The sequence below is a fragment of the Mus caroli genome, chromosome 13 (genome assembly GCF_900094665.2).
Source record: "Mus caroli chromosome 13, CAROLI_EIJ_v1.1, whole genome shotgun sequence".
Lineage (NCBI taxonomy): Eukaryota > Metazoa > Chordata > Mammalia > Rodentia > Muridae > Mus > Mus caroli.
In genome coordinates, this window is record NC_034582.1 from 86,591,545 (window position 1) to 86,615,935 (window position 24,391).

At 43.5% G+C, this 24,391-nt stretch overlaps 1 protein-coding gene across 2 annotated transcripts; it reads left to right on the plus strand.

The window, feature by feature from the left end:
* The first annotated feature begins 873 nt into the window (after nucleotides 1–873).
* Nucleotides 874–12,448, plus strand: Mtx3 (metaxin 3). 2 transcript variants are annotated; one of them, XR_002379544.2, is made up of 9 exons: nucleotides 874–965; nucleotides 1,303–1,372; nucleotides 1,718–1,794; nucleotides 2,953–3,045; nucleotides 3,625–3,807; nucleotides 3,904–3,980; nucleotides 5,001–5,158; nucleotides 5,510–5,608; nucleotides 6,377–6,462. XR_002379544.2 is itself a non-coding variant. In XM_021180752.2 (9 exons), exons 1-9 carry the CDS (start codon nucleotides 885–887, stop codon nucleotides 8,988–8,990), a joined length of 939 nt encoding a protein of 312 aa, XP_021036411.1. In that variant the 5' UTR covers nucleotides 874–884; the 3' UTR covers nucleotides 8,991–12,448. The 2 variants fall into 2 exon arrangements, 1 of the variants encoding a protein (XP_021036411.1); XM_021180752.2 differs by lacking the exon at nucleotides 5,510–5,608 and adding an exon at nucleotides 8,880–12,448 and having other exon boundaries at nucleotides 6,377–6,465.
* Nucleotides 12,449–24,391: the final 11,943 nt, after the last annotated feature.

The window sequence follows — 24,391 nt, forward strand, 5'->3', positions numbered from 1 at the left end:
CACCTAGGAAGCCACAAAGAGCTTCTGTAGAGTGGATGGCAAAAAGCCTGTGAGTATGGACAGAAGCAAAATTCAAAATTCAAGTGCATACAGGGAGCCTCAGGAAGCTGGAAGAAGTTCATGATTTTGAAAAAGCTAAGTTTAACTAAAAAACAACAACAACAACAAAACTTTTTATGTGTGTGCTTTGCTTGCACGTATGTACCACGTGAAGGGCTAGTGCCCTTACAGGCCAGAAGAGGGACTCAGGTCTCAAAGAACTGGAGTAGAATGACTGTGAACACAGTATAGGTTGGGGGAACCAAGCCAAGTCTTCAAAAACTGCTCTTAACTGAGCCACCTCTCCAGCTGCACTAAACTTATTTTGGGGAGAGCCACTAGAGAAGAAAGCCATTCTGGATTAAAGGAGTGTGCACGCAGGAGTTTTCTGTTAAAAACTTTGGAACAGGGTTAATTTTGAATGAGGTCGAATCACATTAACATAAGAATGCCAACTGAAATTGAAACTGGAAAGGCAGGCAGGCAAAGGACCATCACAATGACTGAACATCGCAAAGACCCAACTTGTACCAGCGACCTCCATGTCAGTTTAAACTACTTTTGTACAGATTTATGTATACCATAGTGATGATTTCAAGTTTTGTTGTACATTAATACTGAATGCAATAAATACTTGGAGGACTCCTAGGAGGTCTGTTTCCCTTATGGCACAGCTCCTAGTCTGGTTGCTAAATTCTCTCTCAAAGGCCTGCTGCAGTCCTTTCTGACTCTGTCCAAAGCCCCAAGGAGTCAGCCCCAGCTCCTCGTCCCGCCCCCCTCCATTCCACGTGCTGGAGAGTGGGCGGTAGGAGTACTTCCGGGTGACAGAGGTCAGCCCCGGCAAGATGGCGGCCCCCATGGAGCTCAGCTGCTGGGGAGGAGGCTGGGGGCTCCCTTCGGTCCACAGCGAGTCCTTGGTGGTGCTGGTGAGGCCGCCTCGCGGGCCGGGGCTCGGGAGGACTGGGCTGGCTAGCCGCGGGCTCCGTTGGGGACCGGGGGGCCGCCTGCAAGCGTCAGGTCCCGGCGGCCCGGCGGCACTGTCCCTGCAGTAGGAGAAGCACACACGCGGCCCCGCATCCTCAGGCCCTGCCTCCTGCATCCGAGGTCCCCCGGAGCGAGGAGCCTGCGCGTCCCCGACGGCGGACGGGGGAGGGGCGCTGGCAGCCGCAGGCTGCCTATGAGGGTGCGTCAGTCAGAGCCTTGCTGCAGGCCTGCATGCCTGCTCTCAGTGTCTAAAATCTCTTATTGCAAACTCTGTTTCAGGCTTATGCCAAGTTTTCTGGCGCGCCCTTGAAAGTCAATATTATAGATAACACCTGGAGAGGGTCAAGAGGTACAGTATAAGCTTTCAAACGCCCCCCTCTCTGCCCTTTTCAACAGTTGCATCCCTTCCTGCATTACAGCCATATAGCCCAAGAGTACTTGGGGCGTCTTAGCTTCTTAGAATGACCTTGGCTGTTAGTTGGTTCTGTTTGGTCATTCCGAGTAAGAACTAAAGGTACAAGACAAATCTGGAAAATAGGAGAGACGAAAATGTTTTTTAGTGCTGCCTTTTGTAAAGCCCATAGAAGTTTGTACCCATACTCTTCTATGTGCCAACTGGTGTAGTTTTTAAGGCATTGTAATCTTCAGAATAAATCACCGTGTTTGCTTGTGTGTAAATTGTTTTTGATTATAGGTGATGTACCAATTTTGACAACTGAAGACAGCATTGTTTCTAAGCCAGCAAAAATTCTAAACGTTTTAAGAAAACAGGTGGGTGGCTCCTTTAGAAGAAGTAGGTAGTTTTCTGCATGTTACTCATTATTATTATTATTGTTATTATTATTATTATTTCAGACTGGGCTACATGCTAATCTATGCTGCCACTGTGCAGCACAGACTGGCTTTAAATGCTAGAATTGTGGGTGTGACAATCACACCTGGCATCCTGTATGACTTGTTTTTAGTTCACTATAAGGTGTTTTTAATTTTGGGGGCAACTGGGAATGCCTGGATCTTGACAATAGAGAAACAAAGACTTGCTTACTGGTGCTGAAAGGCATGCATTTTATTTTACTGTGATCTGGAAGTTTAGTGAAGTATATGTAATGTATTTATTGTGAATTTATTGAAAAGGATATAAGATTCAATTTAGTTATTCAGACTTATTCTTGTTGATAATGTTATCACTTTAGTCCTGTTGTTACTATACATTTCATGCTAAGTGTGACACCTGAGTTCCCACCATATGGCAACTATTTTATTTGATCACTTTTGTTGTTATTGTTTGGTTTGGTTTGGTTTTATGCTAGGAATTGAATGCAAGACCTTGTAGTCACTGGTAGGCAAGCATTCTACCACTGAGTTGAATACTGAGTTTTGTATTTCCACTTTTAAAAAGCACTTATCTCATAGTTACAAGCTTTATCTAAAGTGCGTGACGTGAAAATATTTATGTAGTAAGTCATGATGTTTAAACATAAAAAGATTCCTATAAACATGAAGGTTATACGTGGTTTGTCAGTACTTTAAGAAAACATCTTTTACCATTAAAATTTGAATGGTTTCTAAATTGAGAAGTTTCCTTTTTTTATGAAAAAAAAAACCATTATAATGAACTGTATGTTTTTTTCCTTCCTTATGAAAAACAGTTGCTTTTATTCATTAACTTTGTACCACGCGCCATACTTTGAACAAAGGTCATTGATAAGCATGGAAGCAATAGAAGGTAGTTGACAAGCTGTAAGCAACATTGGGTTTTTTTTTTTTTGTGTGTATGGTGCATTAAGAAACAGTTTTCATTGGTTAGTGTTCCTCCCTCTTAATGTCAGGTTTGACATTTGTGAGGGAGAATAGGAGTTCTAATTTGTTTATCTCCCTTGTCCTAGGAATGTCCTTTGACCTCTGAAAGACTGTTTTTCTCTTTTATAGAAATATAATGTGGACTGTGAGCTCTCAGCAAAACAAGGGGCAGACACACTGGCTTACATTGCTCTCCTGGAAGAGAAACTTCTCCCTGCTGTGGTGAGTACCTCTGAGTATGACAGTATTTCAGTGACTTAGTTGAAAATGTTGTATCTTAAAGGGGAGATTTCTTGTATTAGCCTTGATCTTTTATATTATGACAAAGCTGAATTCTCCTAGACATTTACCTTCCCATTGAAGTGGATAGTCCGCTTCGTTTGTTTGTTTGGCTAAGGAAACATTCTACCACTGAGTTACAGTCCAGTACAATAATATTGCTTTGGAAATAAACACTATTGGTGGAAGATGAGACTTTGTTCCATGTATAGAATTGGTTATATTGTAGTTCATTCATTCTGGGACTATTTGCTGAGCACTGACTATGTGCTAGGCTGTATCCTGGGTCCTGAGATATAGCAGTGAACAAAATTCATATGGTTAAAATAATCTCATTTTACCTTGAGTCATTTGATCTGGAAAATTTAAATGAAGTTACTTTATTCAAAGACAATTATGAAAATACCGTCACATTGGCTGGGTGGGGTTTGTCTTGGCGGAACATCCCTGTAATGGTTCACATTGGCTGGGTGGGGTTTGTTTTGGTGGAGCATCCCTGTAATGGTTTATCTTCTTTGGCAGCTTCACACCTTCTGGGTGGAGAATGAGAACTACTTCACCGTGACAAAGCCGTGGTTTGCCTCTCGTATCCCTTTCCCTCTGAGTTTAATCCTGCCGGGAAGGATGTCTAGAGGAGCCCTGAATAGGATTCTCTTGACAAGGGGAGAACCTCCCCTCTACCATGTCCAAGAAGTGGAAGCACAGGTACAGCCTGGATTCTCCCAGCCGGCGCTCTGTTGGAAAGGGAGAGGTGACCTTACCTAGAGATTCTACCTGCAAAGCACTTTTCATCCTTTTTAGATATATAGAGATGCCAGGGAGTGCCTAAATCTCCTATCAAACAGATTGGGAACATCTCAGTTTTTCTTTGGTGACACGTGAGTAAATTCTCTTAAAAGTCATTTAGCCATAAGCCACTGTTTTGATATTTCTACCAGTGTATTTAAAAAAAAGTGACTTACGGCTTTCTTTGTGCTATTACTATGAAAATGTCATGAAACTGCTGCCACACTGAAAACCCTACGTGGAGTAATCCAAGTCTGTGTTCCTGGGCCATAGCCACTCATATTTAACTCAAAAATAAGCCATCTCTTATCCCTTAACAACAACAAAAAGCTGGGTCAGTGATTCTGCTGCAGAAGATGCGAGCCCTTCTGGCCGAGGCTCGATCTCAGCAGCCTCAGGGCCCCTCCTCCCACAGGGTATCCAGGGCGCATGTCTGTTGCCCATTGGACTGATCATGAAGCCCCTGGATACACACGTGCCACCATGCCCTTCCTGACGAACACCCTGGAGGAAGTCACCAGCTGTTTCTCAGCCCAGAGCTGGTGGTGGGTGGTTCTGGACTTGTGTTGATTCTTATTGTACAAATATACTCTGTCATTTGTATCATGGGGAAAAAATGTAGTTTTGACACATGCTGTTGTATTCAGTGATATGTAAGTTAAAGCCAGTTCTTCCGTTGCCCCCAAAAGATCAGTTTTCCACTTCAAAGGGGGTTCTGGGGCTTAGCTGAGTGACAGAGTTCTCAAATAGCTCACACAAGGCCCCAGGTTCTATTCTTAGCTCAAGATTTATTGGTTGTTGTTGTTGTTGTTTGCATTAATCTAACATTAGCTTCTTGTACTGAGTATGTGGCTATAAAAGTATCAAACATTATTCTCACCCTGCTTCTAGTATACAACATTTGTAGTTCACAACCTCAGCTGCTTCTGAATAAAGTAAATGGTTAGACTATTTTTAAAACTACTTAGAAGGTAAAACTTGGACTGCCTCACTTTTGGAAACAAAAATGGTAGTAAACCGTTTAGAATGTGATTTGTCTGTTGGACTTGACAGAGGGTTTGAACCCTAAAAGTGCCTTTAAGTGCCCCTGAAGGAGAGTCCTTTGTCTCCAGGCCTTCCACCTTGGACGCCTATGTGTTCGGTTTCCTTGCGCCTCTTTATAAAGTGAGTTTTCCCAAAGTTCACTTACAGAAGCATCTGAAACAGCTCTGCAACCTGTGCCGCTTCTGCGATGACATCCTGGACAGCTACTTTAGGCCAGGCCCTGGAGGTAAGTCAGCATTTCATCAGCTAATGCTTATTCAGATAGTTTCCGGACAGTGCCGAAGCAGAACAAGTTTGTGGATTGCCTAAGATTCTGGTTCATGGCTTCAAGGCCTGGTGGTTTCCCAGTCTTATCTGCTCCGTGTTGTTATTTACATGTAGAGAGAGGCATTTGACTCCCACCGTCCTCTGGACTTTACCCTCTGTGCGTATCTGCCTATAAGTATTGCCCCTGAAGTGAGCCATTTTCTTCTGAAAGGTTAAAGCCCACGTGTTGAGTCCCTGCTGACGAGTAGTGAGTGTTTACCCTCATGTGAGTGGGCAATCACTTTAAATGATTCTTACCTGCTGCTTCCAGCATTTTCCTTCATGAACAGAAATCAGTAGCAGAGTGACTTTGGTGAGGTACACTCCCATGATTCTACTTGAAAACTGATTGCACCAAACTGGAGATATAGTAAGTAGAGGGCTCTTGGCACTTAGGATGGAATTCTCTGTGACGGGGGCCTTGTGCTTAAGGGACCGGGGCACTAAGTTTGCATCTGTGGAGGTGGCTGAAATTGTCCTTTTAAGAAACAGAAGTTATGAAGTACCTGGCTTAGGTAGACAGGCTGTTTTTTGTCGTGAGTTATGTGCTTTACAGACAGGGAGGTCTAGGACATGGGACATTAGGGAACCAAGAGGCATCCAGCCTTGTCACTCTTGAGCAGTGGTTAGCAAGCCTGACTGACTACTACACAGCTCATCTATACTTTCCAAATTAGAATGTCCTGGGATCAAGCTCAGAAAGACCTACTTTTAAAAATCCTTTTAAATGTCTTGGGTGCTTGGTGAGTAGATGGTAGGAAACCGCTGCCTTAGCAAGCTGCCTATAGTGTCTGACCAGTGACTGATGTGTAATGATTCCAGAGAGGCAGCATAGACATGAGACTACCTTGCCTTTCCTAACCTCTGTGGCTGGCTGCATGTCATGTTGCGCAGGGTCCTCCATAGATACAGTTTGTGTTTTCCTTTCTGATTTCTTCTGGAGCACTGTTGTCCCTCCTAACTTTCCCCTTGAGCCCAAAATGTGTTTTCCTCTCCATTTCTCTTTTGTTTTCTTTGGGGGAGGGAGCAGAGCAATTGGGAGGGTGGGTAAACAGAAAAGCATTGTTTTCAACCTTAAACAGTGTGACAGTCTTTCAAAGTTCCCTTTCTTTCTCTGATTTCTCTCCTGGCTTCTCAGGTGTCTCCCCAGCTGGACAAGAAATGGTAGATGCAAACCTGCAGAAGCTCACGCAGCTTGTAAATAAGGAGTCCAACTTAATTGAGAAGGTCAGGTGACTTCAGTCCCTGTTTTCTTCTCTGTGGGGATGTAGTAATGTGATTTGTGTATTCACTTGTTTGAGTATACTTTCAGCAAAGACTCATTTAATACAGTGCTCTGAAGACAGCAGCGGCCCCATTGAGGAAAAACTAAGTAATTGTATTGGTTTGCTTTTTACTGTGTAGTTTGCATTTATCAAGTTGGGTGACACAAACATTGCCTTTAAAGACAGCAAGTCAGAAGCAAGCCTTGCTTGCTGTTCAAGCTCCGTCCTGAAGTTATTTCTGCAGGTCTAAGCACCCATGCCCCATCGTCCTTAGTGGTAATGTCTCTCTTCTTTCCCAGTAGCCTCCTGCCTTCTGGTCTTCTGGCCTTAATGTAGTCTGCAGTGTTTTTAACCAGCTTAGGTATTTTCACACTTTGGAGAGTCAGTTTGTGAGAGACTCTTAAGGACCTGGGCAGTGGGGAGGGAGCCAACCGTGGAAGATTTGAGGATTCCAATTGGAATCATGTGAAAGGCTGTGCAGATTCTCGCCAAGTGTCTGATAAGCTCACTCTTTCTCACAGGCACTGGGGTGTAAGAGCTTCATGGGGTTAGCTCATGCAAGCCTCCCAGAAGTTTTATGTGCAGATTCTACTGCTGTCCCATTTCACAGATGTGACCGTGTGAGCAGTTCTGTCACCTGCCAAGGTCTTTGGGCTGAAGAAAGTCAAGAGCAAGTTTGACTGTAGACACAGGGGCTGAGGCTCCAGCATGAGTGCGGTAGCTTATTGTTCTTTCCTGTAGGCTAGTGTGCAGTGACTAAATGAGATTGTGTCTGTCACCAGGGGGCAAGGAGGCTTGCCCCGGGCATTCTCGGTGATGACCTTGGTTCCTTCCCAGTGTTCCATTTGGTGATATGTTTTGGTAGTCTGAGTTAAAACCTGGGTGACTCCAAGTCTTTGCTTAGTCCAATACACATCCTATTAAGATGTGTTCATAGTCAAAGGATCTCACCCATCTAATAGATGAAGGCTATTTGACAAAGTTTCCATATTCTATATGTGGGGAATTGGTGACCTATGGGGAACTATGAAGTACCCACACAGGCAGAAGACAAAACTAGGATCCCCATTTCTACTTCATACGTATCTACCTTGGGTCTTCATCAGTTTATGGAAGTCATGTAAGCTGGTCACCAGCATCTGCTCTTCTGTGGGAGGTTTGTGGTGGTTGGAGTAACAGTGTAGGGCAGCAGGTCTTCTTAAACACACTGTTAAAATATATAGCAAAAGCCTAGAGCTTAAAAGAAAGATAAATGCTTGAGAAACTTACTTCTTGCTGGAAGTCAGAGGCCGCTTGCTACAGTTGTTCTCTGGTCACACCCTTTCCTCATTTGAAAGTGAAAATTAATCTCTTATTTTCTGTCTTTTGCAATCCTTGTACATACACACTTTGCTAAAATGTTTTCTCATTGTGTTGAAAGAGCATCCCGAGAAACAAGGGAAGTTTTAAGTATTCTGCATTTATACAGTGCTCTGAAAACAGCCTATCTATTGGGTGAATGATAGGATATTATTTTCTGCTCCTTTTGTGGTTTGATGGCAGCTGCTTTCAAGGTTTTTAAGGAGTAAAGTTGGTAGAAAATCAAGTCCAGATCTGCATCTTGCACCATCTATATTAGTCTTGGTGAAGGTGGTTTGTGAAGATCTAACTAAGTACTGAGCAGTCCCTGTCCTAGAGTTCTAGGGGTGTGAGTGTGTGTCTCTGAACTTCTTGGGCACTTAAAAAATATACTTTGTATGAATTGTTTCTTGAAGTCAGCTTAGAAGTGATCTGTGCTCGAAGGACCTCCAGATTAGACCAAAAGAACATGTGCTTGCCATATCTTTTCCCAGCATCCTTTGCTCTGCATCCTCTCAATTCCTGTGGGGTGCTTTTGCATGCTGGCCACTCTCAGTTTGGAAAAGAAGTATAGTTAAAAACCAGCAGTGTTACAATAAGAAGTCCTGGCTCAAGCTTCAGCTCTGATACTGGCTTTGGGACCTAGAAAAAGGGCTTCTTTCTGTGCCTGTCAGTCAGTGCGTGGGGAAGATTAGCAGAGCGCAGAAACATTGCATCCACAATGACTTGTAGACAGTGTCTTAGGTAAGGTCTGGTCAAGTAAGTCCAGCAGTGTAGTCTTTTCGCTGAAACACTTACTGTAACTTTGTGAAGGGTGAGTTAGAGCCACATTGCTTCTTATGGATACTGAGGCAGCTGGTATACAAGGTCTGACATCCACAATTTTTGAGTGATTGATTATTTATCAGAGGAAGTTTCTCCATCAGTCCTAGAAACACCTGGTTCTACCCTCTCCCAGGCTGTAGACTAAATGGGGAGGCCACGCTCCACAGGACGAGAGCCTCAGCCTCACTCAGATGTGTCTTGTACTTTTCACAGATGGATGGCAACCTCCGCCAAAGCCCTCAGCTTCTTCCTAGGAAGCTGCCGACCCTCAAACTGACTCCAGCAGAAGAGGAGAGTAATTCCTTGCAGCTGCTGTCACCCTGACAGTCACCGCCAATTGCAGCTGGTCTTATGATTGTGGCAGTCATTGCTGATGCCAAGTGTACAGAGACCCAAAGAATGCTGTAATACGTTTAAGGCTAAAGCAGAGGGAGCTGTATCTGACTCTCTTTTTAAATTAGGAAAGCTATTATTTTAGCTTGGCAGTGCATTTTAAATAAAGGTGAATGCTAAGCGAACTGGGTGGGTGGGTGGGCAGGACAAGCCCATGGTACTGTATATAAAAATCCTGCCTTAACCTTGGCAGATCTTTGCCTTTGGTTCAGGTGTTGCTGACCAAAAGCTGCAATTCTGATGTGAATGTACATTTTTAACGTATTTAAGTTAATTTATTAACTTAGTTTTTCTTAGACTCGTCTCAGTACATAATATGTGGCTTTTTGGCTGAGACCTTATTCTTTTAAGAAGTCTGATGCTGATTTTAGGAACCAGGAAAAATAGAAATTATTTTAATAGAAAAGCCTGTATTTAATTTTAAAAAGCAATGAGGAATATGCCTCTTAATTGTTCTCTCATAAGTCTGCTCCTTTGGCAGTTTAGTACTACATATGCAAATGTTAAAGGTGGTTTATATAATACCCCTGATAACGCACGCACGCATGCAAGCACGCAAGCCAGTGTGACTAAGTACTTGCTGATAGGTTTGCTCTAAGCTAGCAGAGATGAACATGGCAGCCTTAGACCTGTGTATTTAGTACACCGTTGCTTACTTGTCTCATTCTTATATCAACTCCAGAACTGGAAATCTAGCTGTCTACTGTATTGTTATTGTGCTCACCTAACTGTTCAGCCTCCTTGGGATGAGCCGTGGCGAGCGTCCTGGATCTGCTCCTGTGTGTCAGGTCTCAGTGCTCCATTTGACTCAAAGCAGTTTGTTTCCTAATACGCATATCATGTAGTCACACTTTCTGACAAACTATTATTTCCTGTGCATTTTTAATTATAGTTGCAGGATCCAAAGGAATGAGTCAAAAATAGCGGGTTTCTGAGACAATTTACAGTTATTGACTGTGAATGAGCTGTTCAAGGATTTGCTGTGTGGTAGTTTTACATATAATAGAAACTTGCTGATTTTAGTGGCCAAGGTGCTTCTGTTATTGTAAAACTACTTCTGGGATTTTAAAAATAGGACCATGTTTAGGATTAGTGTCTTACAAGATTACTGTGGTGCTCAGAAAATGTTGCCAAGTTCTGCAGAAACCAGGCTGTGTTGTCTAGAGACTCGGCTACTGTGAGCAGAGCGGAGCTCGGCTGCATTTGACCTACATCGCCCCAGGTTGCTCTGTTTTTTGGTAGATGTAAGTCTTAGGTCACTGTAAATCCTCATTCTTGAAGCTTTAAATAAGACACAGGTAGTCCTCACAGTCCCATCCACCTCTGTGAGTGCATTTGCATTTAGGACATGTACTCAACGAGTTTCACAGAGATGCTTTAACAAAGGGTGTGTGTTCATGTGTGTGTGTGTGTGTGTGTGTGCGCGCGCGCGCGCGCGCGCGCGTTCGTGTGCGTGTGTGTGTGTGTGTGTGTGTGTGTGTGTGTGTGCGCGTGCGCGTGTGCGCATGAGAGTGCGATGTAGGGGTGAATGTGTGCTAGTGAGTGTGGGTTTGTGCATGTGTGTGTGAGTGAATGTGTGTAGGGTAAGTATGTGTGTACGTGTGTGTGGTGTATGTGTGTACGGGAGGTGTGAGTGTATGTATTTGTGCGATCTCCTAAAACAAGTTACAACAATCTGAAATCTGAGTATATCTGAGTATTGTGTTTTAAATTTAATGATCAAGAGGCTTCGTTGTCTCTAGGATTGACTTTATATTGAAGAAGGATGGTTGACACATTAGTCATGTATCTGTTTATGCTTTAATCAGGCTTAGTCATTTTCAACTATTATTAATGGTAAACCTTCCAAAAAGTATTTGGCGTAGTCTATAATTGTAAAATGCACGTAAGAATAGGATGATTCTTTTGGAAAGCTGTGACAACTCCTAAGAGAAAGAGCCGTACTAACAGGGCTAGATTGTGAAATCTCACTCTGGGGGGATGTTAGAAGGTGATCCTGAGTAAGTTCTGCTAATGTCTGTGAGGAAGGAGCATGGGCTTGCATGATAGAAGAATGCAGCAGACCATGTTCCAAAGACTCTAGACTTCAACCAAGGAGTTACTGTACTGTTTGTGCACCAAACTCTTCCTAATTATTTTAGAATAACAAGCACTTGTTCTTTTTAGTGGAGAGGATGTCTGTAAAGTGACTTTTTTTTTATGGCTCTGAACTGCCTTTAGCCTTATATTCTGTAGCCCATGTGCTTCAAGACCACATTTCTGAGCTGCCGAACCTTAGTTAGCTGAGTAAGAACTTAGATGTTAGTACTGAGTCAGCTCTGTTTGTCTGAGTAAATGGGACAGGAGGAAGCTGTAACTGAGCACAGAATACTTCAGGGACCAGGCAGTTCCTCAGACTGGACAAAGGGCCGTGGTGACCCTGTCAGGATGTATGTGCGTGAGTTTGCTGGGGAAAGTGGTCCACAGCCCTGACCAAACACTGTGAGCCTTGGGTTTCAGAGGTGGTGGTAGCAGACAGCATGGAAACAGGGATTATGCCCATTTTTAGTTTTGTTGATTTTACAGAGCTAGAAAAAAAAATTAGTTTGCTAATTCCCACAGGAAGACACCCTCAGTGAGCACTGTCATCACGGTGATGACCTGATACTGAAGGCACCACGGACAAGGGCGTGAGGGGACTCCACAAAAGGCCCACAGTAACAAATGCCCGGGTACTAGAGGACCCGATACTTTTTGGAAGCAACCATTTTTATTTCCAGTTATAATCCCTAAAAATTTATAACTGATAAATACAGTAACACAGGGAACAAAGATACTTAAGTTAGATCTAAGTTAAAGTGTTTTCAAAGTTTAAAAATGGGCAAAATGAACATCAACAGAGGCAGAAACTTGTGGAATATTGTAAGAAAACCACTTTGTTCAGGTGGTATTTGAATTGGGTACTGCATCTCAGACATGCACCTACCAAGCTTGCTCAAAATGTTTTTTTTTGGTAGGGTCAACAGTTTTTCAACAGCCGCAACCATAACCACTCAAAGGCAGAATATAAATATTTAAATATGCTTGGGAGCTGAATGGATGGCTCAGTACTTGAGAGAACGTACTGCTCTTGCTGAGGACGTGGGTTCAGTTCCCAGGACCTCTAGCAGGTGGTTTACAACCTTCTGGAACTCTAGCTCCAGGGGATCTGGCACCCCCTTCTGGAATCCATGAGCACCTGTACTCAAAATTTTCCTGTACCCTCCCCCCAATACACATAATTAACAGTAAAATATATTTAAATATACTTAGGAAGCTGGATGATGGGGCCATGGAATATCTCCTTTTATTTCTATAATGCTTTAAGAGTCTATAATTATTCCAAAATAAAAGGATTTTCAAAAAGCAAACCTAATAGAGTAAGTCCGTCACTATATACATATCTCTATCTTAAAATTTAACACTGTAGACTTAGTATTTAGTTCCAAATGAGAACTATATTCTATACTGATAATCTTTTTATTTCATTCTTGAGTTTAAAGAAAAAGCGGCTCAGGTTTCTAACAGACGCTTCCCCCGAAGATCGCCCTTGCCTTATGAGAATGTTTCGAACAACCTCACACCAAAACGGATTTCCCATTAAAATATCAAGATGCTTATGATTTTACGTTTCTAATGTGTGTTAACTGAAGCATCGCTGGACGTGAGAGTGCTGCTTTTCATGATGGGAAAGCCAGGGAGACTTTGGTTCTTTGTTAGTGTGGAAGTTGCTGTTGGTGTTGCAATCGCCGGGACCCCAGGATGCTTGTTTGGCACTCAGTGGTGGTGTGTCCAAAACGAATGAGGACTCTGGGAATTTAAAAGGCTTAAAAAATATTTTTCCAGAAAAACAGTCCATGGATTACTTAAAAGTATTAACATGCTTGAACAGCACCATGTGATGGAAGGGAAGCTGGAGCTGATTGCTTGTGAGTAGTGAAGGTGCGTTGTGATAGAGGATCGCTCCAACAGAATCAGCAGCTTCTTTCAAAGGGGAAACAGGCTCGTTGTTTTTATGCCCTCATTCTTATTAATTTGAAGTTATAAGGTAAAAAACATTTAGTTTATGCAAGAGTAGATTCTAAGAGGGAATTTGGCAAAATATATTGTTCTACTAAGTTTGGAAAATGCTGTATTATGCAAAGCTGACTTGCTGTAGGCTTTTCAGAACCTTTGATGTGTAAATGTGTGTTTTTGGTTTCTAGCTTCAGAGATGTTTTACTTTATTAGCAAAGAAGACAGACCGAACAAGGCTGCGCGCAGGCGCATACCCATCCCCCAGGGGGACTCATTGTCTCCAATAAGCACTTCCACTTAATAGACCACTTCCCTAACGTATTTTACTGAGGATTTTTAAAAAGTAGATGTTTTATGGGATTTGTGTTCTGAGAAATGTCCTTAGGAGAACATTGAGGATTTTGTTGTCTGTGCCTATTACAAAGTTTCTGCTTTGAGTGTTTCTCTGGTGATGGTAAGAGTGACTAAACAAGCTTCATTTCCTCCCAGAGTATAAACCAGCTCACCAGTGAGGCTATGGCGTTTTGTCAGCCTTTGCAGCATATATACACAGTCACAGGCTCGATGCTCCAGGGTTTGGATGTACATTAGAAGCACAACTTGCCGTGGGCTTTGGGTGCTGGTGTAATGGTGAGCAACCAACCACATGAAAAGTTCTTGGATCTTAGTTCTGATGCTTCGGTTTTCCACTTGAAGATTAGAGCAATGCCTGTAATCATGTAGTTTACATATCCCAGATCTTTGGCGATCACTGGAAGTGCCCTGCCAGAGTTTGCATCAGCCTCTGAGAGTCATTGGAGAAGGAGAAGGCCGTTCTGGCTGCTTGTTGTTTGGTCTGTGGGCTGCTGGCGTCTTGATCTGATGGAGGACGGATGTATACAAGCCTTTAAATGCATAAAGATGATTTGGGTTTCTCTTACGTCTTATTGTTTTGTAAAATAGAAACCATCCTTAAGTGAAACTGAAGTTTTGTAGCTTCACTTTAGCTTTCTGGAAGATCAACAGAGGAAGGGACAAGAGCTGCATATGATGTTTATTGGCTCCGTCTCCCAAGGCAGTCTCTGGATGGGAAACAACTTAAGCATCTGTTCTAGTGTGCAAATATCATAGCCTTGCCTACTGTGAATGTATTTTACCTAGAGCTGATGTAGAAATACCCAGAAGTGGAAATGATGGTCACTGTTAAGAATTTATTCTGACAAATGAGAAACTGGATATAATCTCAAAATAGCTATTTTCTCAATAAAATTTCAAATCATCGGACTGTTTGTTAATTCTTGGTGTATATCATTTATTCATTGATATGGTTGCCTTTCTTGAGATGAACTTTAGCAGCTGAAAAAAGTTACTGGTTACTGGGTGCTGGGGCTCAGCTGGATGAAGTACCGTTTCTTTTCACCCATTTTGTCTAGGATCCATGGGTACCCTTGTGAGATGTGTACTCCATACCAAGTGGGTGCATGCCTACTCTCAAGGCCACTGACCTGCATGCCACGCCAGACACCTACAGCTGTGCACGGTTGTTGCTCGTTCATTCCTCAGATCTGTCAGTTTCTCTTCCTTTGCCCTTTAGTCGGCCCCCAGTCCAGCAATGTTCCATTCAGCTGAATGGAGGCATTAAGGAAAGAACACTGTTTTAGGCCGGATGGAGGGTACTGGCTTGCTTCTTTTTCTTCTTATTTATGTACGTGCATGTGCTTCTCTCTCTCTCTCTCTCTCTCTCTCTCTCTCTCTCTCTCTCTCTCTCTCTCGTGTGTGTGTGTGTGTGTGTGTGTGTGTGTGTGTAAGTGCATATGTGAGGGTGAGCATACACAAGCCAGCATATAACCTTAAGTGTCATTTCTCAGGTGTTACTCACCTTTTCCTGGAGTTCACCAAGTAGTCCAGGCAAGTCCCACCTCCAATCGTCTCAGTGCCAGGATTCCATATTTTGTGTTACCACATCCAGCTTTCTCAGTGTTGGGTCTTGGGGTCAGACAGGTCCTCATAAGCAAGTACTTTGTTGACTGAATCATCTCTGCCCACCCCACCCCCCAATCTTTTTTAATAAACACACGTCTGTGGAGAGCATTGTGGTTTCCTTATAGCGGTTTTAGGGCAGTCCCTGATAGGAACCGGATAGGTGTCAGCCAGCGTTGTTTTCATTGGAAGATAATTAACATGTACTAACATGTGGAGCTCTTCCAGGACCTGTTCAGGTAAGTAGTTCTCTTACTTCCGAAACTGCTACCTCTTTGCTAAGTTTTGTATCCACAAAGAACCTGAAGCAGCTGCGGTGGCGGTGGCGAGAGACAGGGATGTCACCTACTTCCTGCAGGAGGGCAGCACAGAGTGCTACAGTTGAGGGAAGGGTGGAATTCCCCAAGGAAAGAGAACTTACCTGCGGCTCACAGCTGAGAGCCAGTCAACAAAGAAGTCAAGGAATTCTTACTCCTAATTGATTCTATCAGAGGATTGGCCTTGTCTGATTTGGGGCACTCTAAATTCCCGAGTATTTAGGGGATGCCACACTATAGCACAAATAGTACTTTGCTGTTCCTTTGTCACAACCACAGCTATCAGTAGGAAAAATGAAAAGTTTTGCCTGCCTCCATTTGCCCCAGAGGAATGGAGATGAAGAGCTGAGAGGCTGGGTGGAGGGATGGCTCAGTGGTTATGCATACTGGCAACTCTTTCCAGAGGACACTAGCTTTGTTTTTGTTTGTTTGTTTGTTTTGGATATTTATGTATTTGCATTTCAAATCATATCCTCTTTCCTGGTTTTCCCTCTGGAACCTCCCTCTGCCCCTCCCCCTCCCACGCACCCACTCCCACCTCACCGCCCTGGCATTCCCCTACACTGGGAAATCAAGCCTTTGCAGGACCACGGACTTCTATTGATGCCAGACAATGCCTTATCTGCTACATATGCAGCTGGAGCCATGGGTCCCTCCATGTGTACACTGTGGTTGGTGGTTTAGTCCCTGGGAGCTCTGGGCATCTGGTTGGTTGATATTGTTGTTTTTCCTATGGGGTTGCAAACCCCTTCAGCTCCTTCAGTCCTTTCTCTAACTCCTCCATTGGGAACCTTATACTAAGTCCAATGGTTGGCAGCAAGCATCTGCCTCTGTATTGGTCAGGCTCTGGTAGAGCCTCTCAGGAGACAGTTATATCTGGCTCCTGTTAGCCAGCACTTCTTGGCATCCACAATAGTGGCTGCGTTTGGTGACTGTATATGTGATGGATCCCCAGGTGGGGCAGTCTCTGAATGGCCTTTCCTACGGTCTCTGCTCCACACTTTGGAGGACACCAGTTCTGTTCCCAGCACTCATAAGGCTGTTCACACCTTAACTCTACTTCCAGCAATCCAAAGCTGCCTTTTGGCCTCCACATGTGGTAAACAGGCATGCAGGCAAGACACCCGTGCACATAAAATTAAACTTTTGGCTGGGTTTGAAGAGGAAATGGTGCTGAGAGGTTAGGATTTGCCATTCTATGATCTGGATCCTAAATGATGACCTTAGCCTCTTCATGATCTCACAAGAGCTTCAGGAGAAAACCATGGCCATCTCTCAGGGTATAAGGGTCAGCCTCCTGGGGTGCTTTTCAGCAACTATGATAAAAAAAAAAATGAAGGCAGCTGTACATTATCAAAGACATTTCTAATTTCTAAAGAGACAACCAACCAAGGCTCCAAAAGTTGCACAATTCCAAGTGGGGGAGACACTATTAGCTTTGTCCTTTGGAATAAGAGAATGGAAAAAAACAGATAATGTGAAAACATTATAAATACGGTTAAGGGTTGGTTCCTTAGGTCTCACTGGGGGTGGTGACATTCTCAAGAGTAACATTTTGGAAAAGCTAAATCTTTTGGTGTAGAGGTATTGGTATTTCTCAGTTAGGACCAAATATACTTAAGGTTCATTTTAAATGCAGAAAGCAAACTGACTGACTTGGAGACTTCTTATGTTCTTCCAGGTTTGATGTGCAATATCCCAGTTTTCCCCCATGGGAGAAAAGATGATCCTTTAAACCTGATACACCATTTGCATTTTGAATCGTACATAACATCTTGACCCCTGCTAAAAATGGCATAGGAAAATGGGGGGAGGGTTATAGTAGGTGTGGAAATTAAGGAAAAAACCGCGTTGCATGTATATACAATCAAGACTAGTTCTAAAACCCTCTTCTGTGTTTTTGAAGTTGTTTATCTCTCACTCTTGCCAGCCTCAGCACACATCCTCAAGTCTCTGGTGCCATGTGGAAGCCGAAAGTGTCCACACTGTTTGAATCCCATTTCTGTCCTGCGTCCTTAACCTTGCAAGGAGAAAGCTTTCATGGTGGCGCTGAGCACAGACAGGTTCCAGACACTAGCTCCTCTGAGGGAGTGCATAAGAAGGCTTTCAGAGACTGCATCCGGGGAACTTACAGTATGAGGTAAATGAGTGTAGTTTCAGTCTAGGACTGTCTGGGCTTGGCTTAGACTCTTTTATTTCAAATTGCTATAACTCAGTTTTGCGCACAGCCTAGGTGATTTTGAAAGAAAGGAAACTATCTCTTACCATAATTGAGGCTGGGAGGTCCACAAGTAAGGAACTGGCCCCCAGTGATGGTCATATGCTGTGTTACCTCATGTGGGAAGTTCAGTAGAATGGAAATGAGGGAGAAGGGAGGGGCTAAGCTCACCCTTTTATTAGAAACTCCCACAAATAACTAACCCATTCTTATAATGCTAGCATTAGTCATTCACAGGGCAGAGCCCTCATTGCCTGATCCCCTCCTAAAACTTCCACCTTTCAGTGGCTTAGGGATTAAAGTCCTAACTCATGTTCTTTGGAAGAAACACTAAAACCATAGCAAGTAGCAGAATCTTGCCATCTATGTGTGTTTTCCTTCTGCCCCACAGACATAGACATAGTTACAGATACTTTCCCAAAGATAAAGGCAAAGGAGACTGCATATGTAGTTTTTATGTCCAATTCTGCAATAGAGGAATGTGGGGCAACCATTCAGTTACTGTTGGGAAGAGAGTCAAGGACCAAATGAGGACTTAAAAGATAATAAACATGCCAAATTGGGCAGAGCAAAGGCACGTGGCCTCAATCCTATGCAAAGGACTATAGGCAGCTGAGGAAAGCTGAGACCAGGAGAGGCAGCAGGAAATCTCTATTCTTACCTTTGTGCATGTACAGGAAGGGCGTAGGAGTTTAGTATACCTGAGATGAAACGATCCTTCATTGCATGTTCTCTGGCTCCATTAGATGTGCGGTGAGGAGTTTGTTGTCATAGTGAAGCTCTGAAGACAGATATCTGGGAAGGATGGACAATGCCCCTGCCAACAAAGGATTGTCCGAACTCACATACTGATGGGCATCTGTGAGAGACACAGAAACCCTTGTAAGCCGTAGCCAAGTTTTACAGAAGCAAATGATGAAATGGGGTGACCCACCAGAGGCTTTGAAGAAACAGAAGAGCTGCCTGTTGTAGGGAGAAGACTGGGCTGCAGAGTTTAGAAGCACAAATTGTCCAGGTGGAGAAATCAGTATCGTGGTTAAAAAGCAGAGGATGAAATCAGACAGGTCATCAAGGGATTTATCAACGACTTAATCGTGCTTAGGAGCTGAAGAAAAATAAGATGGAAAAAGACAATGGATTCGGAGTTTAAAAGCCAGGTTTAGTTTAATGTGCCAGGATGGTGATTTTCAAAAACTTGATTTTTATTCTGAAATATTCTTTATTATAACGAAGCTAGATCTTTATTATAATGAAGCTAGAAGTGTGGATGTTTCTATGCACTTTTTAAACTTACTAAAATGTATAGGCTAATGGGGCTGAGGGGATGGCTGAGCTGGCAAGGTGCTTGATGCACAAACATGAGGACCTGAGTTTGAATGCTCATCACCCATACAAAGCACATGTCTGTTACCCCAGTACTGGGGCATGGAGACCGGAGCATCGCTGGAGCTTGCTGGCCATTTGGTCTACTTGGCCCAGTGAAGCTCCAGGTTCATTGAGAGACCCATATCAAAACATTAAAGTGGAAAAGCCACTAAGGGAAATTCAATGTTGATCTCTGGCCTCTACAAGCTCAGGGACCTCCACATCTACAGATGTGTGCATATACACATGGACTTGTGCATGCTCATGTGTACACACAGACAGCACAATGCATAGAATGCCAATAGAAAAAGCCCTGGAGTCATTCTTATGAATAACTTCAGTTAACTAATTGGTGTCTTTTTCTCCAGTCCCCTCCTCCTTTCTTTATGTCCCCTGACCCCTCTCTCTCTCCTCTATATATCATAACCTCATGGTATTTGCTATTCTGCAATAAATTTTGAATAACCAGAAAGTCCCTATAGGCCATTTAATACATTCAATGTTCCCATGGTTTTCAGTGACAGTGCGAGGTTTCATTGGTCTGGATGGAGTAGTGCTTGGTTTTATCCCTTCTGAGGGCCAGTGAGGTTGGCTCCCCTTGCAGTGGTCTGTATTGCCTGCGCTAAACTGTTTCTCAGAAAGATTGTACCATTTTATATCCCCCACAGCCCTGTGCAACAGAGATATTATTACTGCAGCCCTACCAGCTTCACATACTGTTTCTTTTTCTTTTTTACTAAAGAACTTGGTACAAAGTAGCATTTTAATTTTTTAATATATAGTCTCAATAACTAACAAGATAGAATATTTTTTCCATGTTTCTGTTCTTTGAATTTCAGTTGTAAGTTACTATGTAGAGAATATATTCAAGGCTTGTCTTGGAGTTGATTTTGTTGGGTAACAGTAGAAACTTTTAAGGGGTGCTGCCCACTGGGAGGCACACACCCTTAAAGGGGACTGTGGGACTCCAGCTCCTTGCTCCCTTCTGCTTCCTGTAGTATGTACTCTCAGTGTGATGTGTCTGTGTGACATTGCCTTGTTGCAGAAAGCAACAAGGCTTCATGGATAGAAACCTCTGAAATCAGCAGCCAAAACAAAAGCATAGTCTCTAGCAATTGATCATCTCCAGTGTCTGCAGCTTGAGTGTCTATCCATCCACTGTCTGCATCAGAGGCAATCACTTACCCTCTGAATCCTGCTCTGCCAGCTGTTGAGTGGGGTTTCAGTGAGGAACTAATGGGCTAATGCATATTACAGATCCAGACGTGGCAAGTACTCAGGGGTGTTTGGAAGGAAAGAAGCTTATCTGGGTGTGTGGGTGCCGCAGAATCTTGGTCTGTGTGAGTGTGGACAGACATGGCCTTCTCCGAGATAGTTTTCAGTGAAACCGCTCACCTTTATTGGGGACAACAAGGGCTATATAAGCCTTGGGGAGTGAGCGGCTAGAGGTCTTGGGGCTGGGTGTACATTATTACCTGATGCCGAAGTTCTGGGAACTTTTTTTTTTTTTTTTTTTTTGCATGAAGAGGAATTCCAGGTGCTTGCTGGGCATGTCCTTATAGGGAGAGAGGAAGTTAAACCTGTAATCTGGCCACCAGGCTATGTGACTTCCTCAAGGGTGGCAGAGGTGGGGTTTACACAGGCTACATGACCCAAGCATGCAGACCCAGACCAAGGAGGGAAGTCATACTCCTGCCAGTCTCTGGGCGAGGTTATCAGGGTCTGGATGTATACGCACCTCACTCTTGCTCCCCACTGGCTCCCTTAGTTGTACATCTTTCCAGCCCCACCATGGTTTTCTCTTCACCCTCTTTGCTGAATAGAGAAGCCCTTGGAGCATCAAGACAGCTCTTCGTTATAGTCCAACATCTGGAGCTCAGAACAGAAGATACTAAAGGAGTTTTGGATCTTTTGTTTATTCTGAGACAAGGGCTCACTCTGTAGCCCAGGCTGGCTTTAAACTCACCATCTGCCTGTCTTCTTTTCCTCCACATTGAATGACAGGAATCCGCCATTGCATCAGGCTCTGAGGTTTTTGAGAGAAGAATAAGATTTGAAAACATGTTGAATAATATCAGAAAAGAGTAGGGAAAGTTGAAGCCAAGAGCCAGTGAATCACAACGGGCCCAGTGGCTTCCTCAGAGTCTTGCTGCTAACATGAAATATTTGAATCATATTTTTGAAGTTTATCAAGACATGGTTTCTTACTGCCTGGCTAATCAATGTAAAGCAACTGCAATCAAGGCTGAATCTCACCTTAAGAAGTGGGGTAATACATTTTTTTTTAATTTTTGCAAGCTAAATGTTTTAAGTATACTAGGAAACATGACTTATTGACGGTATTAATAATTAACTATTCTCTAAAGTGGATACTAACTCAGTTTCTTCCCTTTGGCAGCATTAGGGTTCAAACCCAGGCCTTGTACATCCTAGGATGTCTCCATCCCTTCTACCTCACTTTAAAAAACAAAACAAAACATTATTAATCGGGACATCACATGTCTAGATTTGGCCAAACTGGGAGCATAATATATATGCAATAAGACTATAATCATATTTTAAAAAGGTAATAACTGAGAACAGTGTGAATAATTATTTCCTCAAATGAGGAAGAGAGAATTGGTGTCAGGCCTTGTATTCAGCACACCCTGTATCTTGGGGAGAAGGAATCAGCATGTCACTAATGAGATTTGCAGATGGCTTTAAGTTGAGAGGCATTGTAAACAGCAGGGATGACTGAGACATGATACAAGAGGCGCTGGAAAGGTTAGGAACATGGACAGGAAACCAAATGATTCATCCTGGAATAACGCAAGCCAATCTGACATCTGGCGCCAAACAAGAAGAAATACAGATACACTGCAGAAGCGACGAATGTGGAAAATAAAATAGTCACCTCAAGACTACTGGGGGGGGGGCATTGGCAAGAGGAGAGCACACGCCGGGAAGAGGGAACTAGATGTTGTTAAATTCCCATGTCTGTCCAGTGCTTTGCTCGCTGAGTACTCCTTGACCACAGTTAACCCACTCTATGCATGGAGAACAAGTCATAGTGTTTCTCTTGAGGACTGATTGTTCACGGGAGCTCCTTCCTTCATGAAATAAAAGGCTGGCCTCACTCTACCTGTTCCTGATGCTGCAGAAGATCAGCAGTATAGGGAGAGAGTCGTGCGGAAGTAACAGGGATCTTTAAAAAGGGTTAGTAGGAGAGGTCACTTACCACACACTGGACTCTTTCCAGGGTTGATGGAACAACTTCCTAGCTATTCCCGGCAGCATCCTGGCCTGGGAATCTGCCCTAAATGAAAATAAGATGCATTCTCATGATGGCTGTACACAGGTGATCTGTTTTTGTTTTTTGTTTTTTGTTTGTTTTCTGGTGGCGACCCTCTTCCCATCTTCAAGTGCCCTCATGTTAACCCCAAGGAATAGCTCCCATCCCAGCCTTCTGCTTGGCTTGGCTCACCTAGTCTCCTCCCTCTTACTATAAAGGTATAGTGAGTGTCTGTGCTCCCTCTACATTCCAGTGAATCAAATAAAAATCACTGGTGATGGTGGCTAATTTATGAATCTCCGGCTTTCTCTTTTTATACTTCTCATTTTTTTTTTCTGTTATGGGGACTGTATACATTAGGATCCGTTTTTTTCTAATATTGTGTCGTAGTGAGGACTGTGTGGGGATGAGAAGGAAAAAGATAGATTTTGAGCAAGGATGCACCCTCGGCAGACACTATTGCTCTATCCATTCCTCATCCCGGGGAGAGCAGAGCTGAAAATGAAGGAGACATGGAAGGAGCGAGTTGGAAAGCAGACCCTTGGGAGATACATCCATGGATCACATCACAAGTCTGAGGCTCAGTATATCATTTGTTCCTGGTAATATTTGCCTTTTAACCTCTATGTATTTGTTCATTTCACACCCCAGTGGAGATATTGAGTCAGCTTTTGCGTATAAAGAAGCTTATTGTTCTTAAAAACTTAAAGAACTCATTCATTCATCTAACACATGTTTCCCGAGTGCCTCTAGGGATCTTGCTACACAGGATCCTACTGTGAACACAGCTAGTCTCTCTGGCCTTGTGGGACTGACATTCCAGCAGGGGGAGACAATTAATAATGGACACAATAACCAAGCATGTTGCATAGGAGTATAGGATAGTACAAATGACCGGTGCTAGGGGAAAGATGTCAAAATAAAGACCTGGGGAGGCTGGGATGAGGTGAGTTACAATAGTAAACATGGCAGATAGTCGTTGTTTTCTGAAGAAGGCATTTGTACAGAATTGAGATTAAAGTGTGGGCTTGGTCTTCTTGATAGCGGGCGGGCCGAACAGTAGAGTTTCTTGGGCATATTTGAGAAACAGTGAGGAGTCCAGGCTCTTTGGAACAGAGTGAGCAAGCGAAGAAAGGATTTAAGGTCACTGAGCCAAGGAGGGAGAGCAGACGAGGCAGGAGTGCATGTGAGAGCCTTCCTGGAGCTTTGGCTTCCTGCACCCCATATGAGTGTGTGAGCATATGTGTCTGTGTGCGTAGGCACCTGTGAAGGGTAACATATGCTACCACATGTGTGCACATTTCTGTGGAGGTCAACATCAGCTCTAGATGATTGGTGAACCTAGAAGTTACCAATGCAGTTAGACTGTCTGTCTGTCTGGCCACAGGATTCATCTTGTCTCTGCCACTCTAATACTGTGATTACAGAGTTATGCTACTGTGCCCAACTTTTTGGTTGGTGCTGGTGTCTGTATCAAGTCCTCATGCTTTTGAGGTATGCACTTTCTGACTGAGTCACCCCCCCACCACACAAACACACAAAACATCATCTAATTGCCTTTTTAAAGGTTTATTTAAGCTGTGGTACTGAGGATAGACAAGAGGATATGTAGGCATAGATGCTGAGTGTATTCCAGTAGTGTAAAACCAAGGCAGGAGCAAGTGGAGAATGCATGGTGGTATATTTTGCCAGCACTATGGAGATTTAGATGTGCATTGTAAGAGAAAGAGAAGAGAGATGACTTCAAGATTTTTTGGCATGAACACTAGATGGATCGAGTTGCTATTAACTGAGATAGGAGTGGGAGGGAAGGTGGGGAATGGGGAGCATGTGTATAACAGCTGAGGAAGAGGGACTGGGAATCTTTCTGACGTGTGTTTGAGTCAGTGTCTATGCAACACCCAAGAACAGATGTTCAGTGAGCACAATGTCTAGGTAAGCCTGGAGTCCAGGAGGGACAAACTAAAGAGCCACCAGTGCATTCAAAGATATCATCCACAATCATGAGGCTGGAGGAGATTTTCAAGGATTTGAATTACAGAGAAAAGAAGCCTAAGGAGTGAGCCCTGAAGTATTCCAGTCACTCAGCGACCATGGAAAAACAGCTGAGGCCTGGTGCCATTGAAGACTGAGCTAGGACAGAGAGTGACCAGCCACACTGGAG